Source organism: Lygodium microphyllum, chromosome 6, assembly GCF_053477565.2.
Source record: "Lygodium microphyllum isolate KBCC chromosome 6, Lygodium_microphyllum_v1.1.10, whole genome shotgun sequence".
NCBI lineage: Eukaryota > Viridiplantae > Streptophyta > Polypodiopsida > Schizaeales > Lygodiaceae > Lygodium > Lygodium microphyllum.
Window position 1 is genome coordinate 163173038 of NC_141140.1, and position 8660 is coordinate 163181697.

The 8660-nt window shown below is 39.8% G+C and overlaps 1 protein-coding gene across 1 annotated transcript; it reads left to right on the forward strand.

Moving 5' to 3' along the window:
* Positions 1–5702: 5702 nt before the first annotated feature.
* Positions 5703–7584, forward strand: LOC148035364 (uncharacterized). The gene is made up of 2 exons (XM_087680396.1): positions 5703–6826; positions 7203–7584. The coding sequence occupies exons 1-2, from the start codon at positions 6246–6248 to the stop codon at positions 7312–7314; spliced, it is 693 nt and encodes a 230-aa protein (XP_087536522.1). The 5' UTR covers positions 5703–6245; the 3' UTR covers positions 7315–7584.
* The last annotated feature ends 1076 nt before the right edge of the window (positions 7585–8660 follow it).

Sequence of the window (8660 nt, forward strand, 5' to 3'; positions counted from 1 at the left end):
GTGTGTGTGTGTGTGTGTGTGTGTGTGTGTGTGTGTGTGTGTGTGTGTGTGTGTGTGTGTGTGTGTGTGTGTGGTACCTATATTAAAAGATTTTACTTGAATCACATAATGTAGGGGTATTAGATACAAAACACAAGTAATGGATTTAATATTAATCTGTATTGTCCTCTTTTAACCTAGATAGACATGCACTCATATCCATAATGCATAGTATGGAAATTACTTCGTGCAACCACCACTCGATTTATAACAATGAACTCCATAGCATACCTTAGTTACATAATGTGAAGTCTACTTCTTGTAAGTTAAAATTGATGCACAATATTCGACACCATATCATAACCTATGTTTGTTTCCTGGGACATACTATTGGATTGATGAATGAGATAGTCTTGATAGAGGACTATAAGAAGTAGATGCTAGCCAAGGGAGGGAAGTAGCAATACTTTAGAGTATTGAACTTTAGAAAGGTTGGATAGCTTCAAGTTTGGCAATGATGACCAAAAGTCGGTGGTATAAATAATGATAGACATGAGCAGTTGTGTTCGGTCCTTTGCTTTGATGAGAACAATCTGCTACCCTTAAAGTCCACCAATGATTCAATATTCAAGTACTTTCCAACATTTCAAGTAGCCTCTTCACTAGTGCATGCAAAAGTGAGACCATAGTGTGAATCCACCATCGAGGGTGTCCGTGTGATGAGCATATGTTGCAAAAACTGAGATAGATGTTAGGATACTAGGGTCAAAATCATTTGTTTAATGAGGTGAAAGGAAGCATGCTTACACGTTGCATGAATTTCTACCATGAAGACTACCCAAACAAGGATTTTCAAACTTGAAGTGCTAGATCACATAAACACAATGCTAATGCAAGGAAAATGTAAGGCATAGGCTCATGTAGCAAAGTTTTCACTTGGATAACTCGGGATAGGATTGCTTATTGCCCAATTATCCTTTTGCGAATGTACATGATGTACAAGTGTGAAAGAAAGTTGATGACAAAGTCAAAGAAAAAGACAAGCCCATTCTTGAACCTAGTAAGAAGGGGAAGAAACAAATGCACATGTGCACAAGAGTGGCGAAGGGTGGCAAGTTCAAATGGTATTTAATAGAAAGAAAAATTGATTGGAGTAATTATTCTATGAGCATAGTGCAATGTATTGACATTAACATGTTTGGGATTATATCAATATGGGCCCAATATGAGAGTAGAGATTCATGTTAGGACACTTTAGCATGCAATAATAATTTTTAATTAGTTTACACGAGGTTGGGACAAAGAAAATACCACACGACAACTTTACTCCCCTCATAATTCTGCCTGTGAACATAATTGATATGGTAATGTCACAATCATGTCCAAATCTAAGAGCAATAGAAATGTGACCATTTAACATTACAAAAGTGTATTTGAGACACGAGTAGCTCTCTCACCAATCACCTTCAACAAGATCAAGTTTTCTCGTTAGCCCCTTTCCTCCATTAGCATTTCCTAATGGTTTTGTTTGCACTTTAATTAAGATTGTGGATTCCCTTTATAGGCAATGATTCTCTCTTTATTAGGATTTAGAGGTCTGTGAGGTATGCTAGCTATTCCTATAGCACTCATGGAGCCCACGCTCAATGAAAAGCTATGGGGATGGGCTAGAGCTACTTGTGGAGTATTTACAACCAAAAAAACTATTGTCACACGAAGCATGGCTAAGGGCATGAAGCATGCTCCATTTTTGTGACATTGCATTTTGCTAAACAACACTAGGCATATGCTGAATAACAAATTATTGCTCAATTTTTGTTTTGAGTGGGATATTTGGAGAACAATATTAACAAGTTTGTAATGACCAAGAGGGCATACATCTTGATTTAGTGTTTGAGCAAAAAAACCAAAACATGAATCTTATGTGTGAACCCTCTTACCACATGAAGTGTGTCTTAGGACACAAAACACCCTAACTATTGATAACACTATTGAAAAGAACTAGCCTGGTGCTATACTTTGCATGGCCTAGGTGCAAAGCACCTAGTTTCTTTTATGAAAGAATTTGGCAACAGTAGCATTGACACTGTGGAGAAGGGATGAAGGGCCCCAAATGGACAAATTGTTTCTAGATACACATTAAAGAGGGAATGAGAGTTTCCTTAAACATTTTGTAGAATTCATTGGGTAGCCCATCCAGATTTGGGATTTCTTTTTTTATTTGGCTCATCTATAGTCTCATATGGGGAGAGGTCCTACTCTAGGAGGGATGGTATGGAAGGCAGGCCACTTTAGATCTAGAACTTGCCACTCTAGCTTTAGGGGACTAAATTTTTCTTCGTTCTAGAGACAACAGGTGAGATAATTGTGTAATAGTCATGCACAATGGTTAGATTTTGGGTGTAGTTAAAGGCTTTCTTGCCCTTGTTATCCATAAGGAGGGGGAGTGAATCCCTCTTTTCTTTAAAAAGTGAGGTTTCCTTTGTGGGTTTATCTATCCTTTTGGCTCATCATGTCCTTGTTAGTAGTTGGATTTGCCTAGCCTCAATTTCTTTCTCCCTTTTAAACTCTAGTTTAGTTTTTAGAAGCTCTTCCTAGGCTTGAGCATATGTTCATTTTCAACCCTTTCTAGTTGGATACATTTAGCATATTTTTGAGCTCTCTTGCTCCTTTTTAAGTTAATAGTTCTTGGTTTGACCTCTCTCATAAGGACTTGTGTTTTTTCTATGACATGAATCCAATAAGTGTAGGGGGTGAATTGATAGAGAATGACTTGCCCCAAATTTCTTTTGCACTTTCCTACTCAAGGTCCAGAGTAAGTATGCCTAGAACCCCATGAAACTAATTTGACTTGATGATAATATTATTGTTGGAGAGAGATATTATAGTACCCTTAAACACTTTAAAGGAGACACTTAAATAGGTTGAGAGCATTCCAAAAGAAATGTATGCTCTATCTAGCCTTGCTTTTCTCAAGACTCTCCCTCTTTCTTTGTTAGACTAAGTGAAAAAAACTTCACAATCCATTCCATAAGACTACGAGTAGCTTTAACTGATATTTTTTTACTTTACAACAACTTGAACTTTAAGAACATGTATATCTTTAATGTCCACTGCCAACTAGCATGATAAGATACTTAAAATCTTATAAAAAGTCCCAAATTTTTATGTCTATAAGAAAATGAACAATTAGCATACATAGAAACAATGGCTAATTCCTCTTCACCTTTCAAGTACACAAGTATCCATTACTTATTTAGATCCTTACAAACCTATGTTACCATACATACCAATATTGTATGAATGCCAATGATTGCTTCACCATTCATATTTGTATGATTTATCATTGCCATGAGCAATCCACTTAGATCCTCAGTGAGGTTTTACTTGTAGCTTTGACCACTTGTAGCCACACACAATCAAGAGATATATTATTTTGTCACAACCATTTCTTAATAGTCTTGGACCTCTTTGGTTCAAACATATTCCTAGTACTGTATGAAATAACTTTCAAAGAATTAATCATCATTTAATTTTGTTATTTTTCCCTTTAAGGACTAGCACCTTACTTTCTGGGATAGGGGATTCAACTTGTGCCCTCTAGAACCTTCCCTGAAATGCGTTGTAATCAATCACATTTGAGAGGAGATTATTTTCTTCTAAAAATATTCTAAGAAGGGACCATTCCTTAGCTTGAGACAAATCCTCCTCTTTAGTTGGGGTGTTTAAGTCGTAAGTATTTACACCCTTTATGAAACTCTACCCTCGTATGCTTGTCAAATTGGGAGGTGTGAGAAAATTCCTCCTCAAAAGTTTGGTATGCTTGTTCATTAATAAAAAAAATTGTGTTCATTAATCAACTATGTTCTTTTGTAAACTAGATGTTGATTCTTAATATGCACAACATAGTTAGTTATAAGCTCTAAAACTTTAAGGAGCTCCACATTATGATCCACCTCAACTAAAATTTGAGGGCACCACCTCAAATAAACTTGGATCATTGGTTTGGGTCCCAAAATCTTAACCAAATGGAGCAGCTATAAGCTTGGGAAAGGGGTACAAGTACATAGGTAAAGCTAGAAATTCCATCAAACAAGAACATTGGTTGTTGTTGGAATCCATTGGGTTTAAATTTAGCAAACCATTTAAAGAAGGAGAGGGAAAATTTTAATCATCCACTACCCATGATGAAGGCTATTGAGTGCTTCAATTTCAAAGAGAAAAGAAGAAATTATTTGGCAAATATTGTGCTGAGAGGACCCTATCTCTTGTGGTTCCCTAGTTAATTATCATCCAGCTTTCAATTCTATGATGGGCTTGACCCCCTGACATAACCCTATGAGTGTTCTATTAAAGTAAGTATATGCCCAATGATTAGTACGTTCTTATGGTACAAAAATGGCAATATTTACCTTTCTTACATTCTGTTTGACTATTGATAAGGATTTTTGATCTTGACATGATGTTACAGTTCGCCCGGTCCTTAGTGTTGCATGCACCTTCTTTTTCTCCCCCTTCCATTGATGCACTTGCCACTCCACACCTTCTTTATTAACCATTAGAGACCTCCATTAGTGTCCAAGATGGAATGATTTGGAACGCCTCCTTCTGGGTTGTGTGATTTGGTGAGCCTCTACACCAAATAATCCCACATGTGTTGATTGAAACCTTGAGGTAGCATACCTAATCTCTTTTCATTAACTCCTTCCATTCTATAATTTCGCAAATACGGCTTGAGCTTTAGGATTCTAGCCCTAATAGGCCGGATTGCTTAGAATGGTAGAGTAGTTCACTCGTAGTGTTTCTCCAATGCCTCCTTCCATAGCCTGGATGTAGGGAGTATGCGCACAAGGAGCCATAGTAGACACTGGGATGGAATCGAAGTACCTCCTAGATTGCCTAGGATCTTTTTCCCTTGGTAGAGCTTATGGAAAAGGTGGAGGAGGCGATTTTAGGGCCTCCATCAAGGGGGTGTGCAAGAGCTCTTGTCAGCAATGTTAGTCGAATCAAAATTTGAAATTGCAATGAAGGAATGCTCGTGCATGCATGGGAATGTAGCACCATGTGTCTATTGTAGCAGCAAATGGAGCATTTCGTGCTATTGGAGAGATTTGCCCCCCGATTTTGGTCTTTCTTCGAAGTGGGGATATTCTTTTGCATATCGCATTAAAGTTTTACACTATCGAATGTTGAATTGTACAATCAAATACTCTAGGCATGTATAATCATTATATGTATCGAACATGTATATTATCGAATACTACTACATAATCATTAATGGCCAGGCCACCTAGACTGTATTGCACATTTATAAAAATTGAGTAGGTAGTGGAATCTCCCTAACAAGAGGGAGTCCCCATAAACACTTGCAGTGAGGGTGTTATTGCAAGTGAGTAGCAGCATTAGCCATTCCAGTGGGGTGGATGACTTCAATGCACTCAAAGGGATGAAACCAATGAGCAATTGGAAGTTATGACATCTTGAATGATTTTGTTGATGATAAACTTGGTGGCGTGCCTACTTTGTGAGTGGGTTTTGCAAGGCACGCCATTCACCCTAGTAGGCTTGGTGTGACACGTCCCCAAACATTATTTCATTCTTTGTATCGAACTTTCACGTGATCAAACACTACACCTACAAGTTTATAATATGATTTTAGAGCTCCAAAGTTCTCTCATCCATAGTCTGTCTCTTACCTGCTAGTTGTGTCCCTTTCGGGAAGGGGTCTATGCACAAATTGTCCTGATATGGCAACGGTGGGGAAGCGCAAAGGACATAATTGGCAAACTTGAAGTCTCTCTCTCTCTCTCTCTCTCTCTCTCTCTCTCTCTCTGTGCTTCTATGTGGAGCTCTAAATTGACAATTCTACTGTCATATTTGTAACTTGCGAGAGTTTTTCTGAGAGAGAGAGAGAGAGAGAGAGAGAGAGGGAGCGAGCGCCAGTCCTATCAATTCACATCCACTTCTCCTCTCCTCTCCTCTGCATAGGTATAACCTCTTCCTCCTCCTCTCACTTCCGAGCTTCCATGGCTTGCGCAGAAGCAGCCTGAATCTGTGCCTTTGTTGGCGTTTGTCCTTTTCGCTCTTCACTTCCAGGCGCACTTTCCCAACCCGGAAAGTATGATTCTTTGCATGCCTCTCTGCCTCCGCCCATAACTTCCATGGCCCGCTCATCAGACGAAGCTTGAATCTGGGCTCGCCTTGCCCCTTGGTTGCTCCTCCTCTTCTGCAACACATCTTGAGTACACTTTCCCATAGAGGAAAAAATGTTGGGCAAGCGCTTCAGAAGGACCACCAGCATGTCCTACATAGGCCCCAAGGCACCTCTGCCTGCCGGAGGAGGACTAGAGCAGCAAGCATCATCAGCAGGAGGGAGGCCCGCCTTCTTCCTTCCCAATCAGGCATCAAACCCTACCACTTCAATCTGTTCCAAATCCCCAAGGCCTCTGCATGTGGATGTGCAGCACCAATGGCACTCAGCGGCAGAGAAGACCTTGCCAGATGAGGCTATGCCTACTGGCATGGACGTGCACATGAGCTCCCACGTGCCTGTTCCGCATCTCATACATGAAGACCCTGATGTGCATGCCCCATATCCGGTCGAGACGGAGCCGGTTGGTCCTAACCTGCAAGGCTTGGGTTGTAATGAGAATCTGAAGATTGGGCAGTACATTCCTACGCATGTGCTTGCTGCGCACGAGAGTATTTGGGGCCAGTATATGGCATCTGTTCCCGTCCAAATTCACAGGATTGAAGCCGAGGAATCAATTAGCCCTGTGGATTTTCTTGATGTGTGCTTCTTCTGCAAGAGGCGGCTACGGCACGAGAGGGACATTTTCATCTACAGGTATGACTGTGGGGGTTGATACATATAGATTTGCATGTTGGTGATGTACATAACCATCTGGGGGTTTTCCAAAAAACTATCTGTGTTAATTTCTAAGCATGAAGCCAGCATGAAGGTGGAAGTTTAGCCGCCTGACATGTAGATTTTGCAAAGCATGAAGCTGGAAATTGATTGGGGATTGCTTTGGGTTATGCCCGTGTGTAGGCTAGCATCATAATTAGGATATTACCTTGCCCTTGTGTTAATATCTTCCTTTACATGCAAGTTATTCCTAGTCTTACCTTATGTCTGCATCTCATTAGCAGGATATCACCTTGTCATGATATCTTCGTGCATGTTCTTTGTCTAACCTTATTTTTGCATTTGCTTGTGCCAGAGGCGACACAGCTTTCTGTAGTGAGGAGTGCCGACACCGTCAAATTGTGAATGATGAGCGGCGATCTAAGAAGGGGACTCCAGCTACCACTGAAACTGCAGTCGCTGCTTAAGCCACTTGAGCATGGCTATTCAAGCTCTTTACTCATGGAAGCATAAGCTATTTAATCATGGCCAAAAAAGTTGGTATTGTCTCCTTCGCCTGCCCCCCCGACTGAGTGTCTCTCGATAGAGCCGCTCTATATGTCATGTTTACCGTCTGATATTGGCCTAAGCAATACTCATTTTGTAGTGTTACTTATTCCTTGTACTGCAGCCAAGATGTTACCACTGGACCTGTGTATTACAGTGTATTATAAGAACTTCTGAAAAGTTTTACGATATATGGAATGCACTTAGTGTTATCCTACTTGCAAGGTAGAGACTTGCTCACTCGTGCTCCACATGTATAGGCGGATGCAAAAGCATGGATGCATGTTTATAGGAGCACGATTTAAGCATCGAATTTGCAATGAGGGATCTCAAGCTTGGTATCAAAGTAGTGGACAAATTGCAAGGAAATTGCAAAAGCATGATGAAAGGTTTGATAACCCCTCATTGAAATAGACGGTGGCTTGTCTACAATACACTCTTTGACATGTTTTTAAGTTAGGGATCTCAAGCTAGCAATGAAAGTATCAGACACAAACTACAAGGAAATTGAATGTATCAAAAGTACCAAGTTGATTTGTCTTGACTTGCGTACGAGCTATCATGTGCCTAGGTTGTGCTTCGTGCAATCAACATAGCGGGCAAATTGCAAGGAACGGGCAAATTACAAGGAAATTGAATGTATCCAAAATCTTGAGAGAGAATTTGGAATTAAATTTTGCATGGAAGGTCAAAGGAGCTAGAGCCCAAGTGGAGCTCTGATGACATACTTGAGAGAGGAGTCATGTAGTGTAGAGAGAGAGAGAGAGAGAGAGAGAGAGTGTGTGTGTGTGTGTGTGTGTGTATGTGTGAGGACTTTCATATGGAGTTCTTTTTTTTCCAAGAGAAGTTGTAAATATTGTATTAAGATAAGAAAAGAGATTTACAAATGAAAATTTATTCAAAAGGCGGCTTAGAGAAGTAGCTACATGAACACTAGAGTTACTAGACATAAGAGAGACATCATATGTTGTACGACTAGTAGGGGTAGAAGCTTTTGGGCAAAAACTTACTACTTGATTATGATTTCATGTCTTTTGTGTATAGTCATAACAATAGGATTATGTTAATAGGAAGCATACAAGGGCTACATGCTTAGTAGCATGTTGTAGCATCATGAACATTCTTCATGTTGAGCCTTCTTTTTTTTTATGGTAGCATGTTTTCTTACTTGCAACTTTAGTCCTTTTTCAACATGAGTTATCTTCATACAAAATCCAATTTTAGTGCAAAAATCGAGGACACATACTTCCCTTTAAATGTAGCATCA

Bases quoted from the DNA above. Each gene is read 5' to 3' on its own strand.
- LOC148035364 (XM_087680396.1), top strand. From the start codon at position 6,246: ATGTTGGGCAAGCGCTTCAGAAGGACCACCAGCATGTCCTACATAGGC. The intron at 6,827-7,202 runs GTATGACTGTGG...TGCTTGTGCCAG, and splicing joins AGGGACATTTTCATCTACAG to AGGCGACACAGCTTTCTGTA.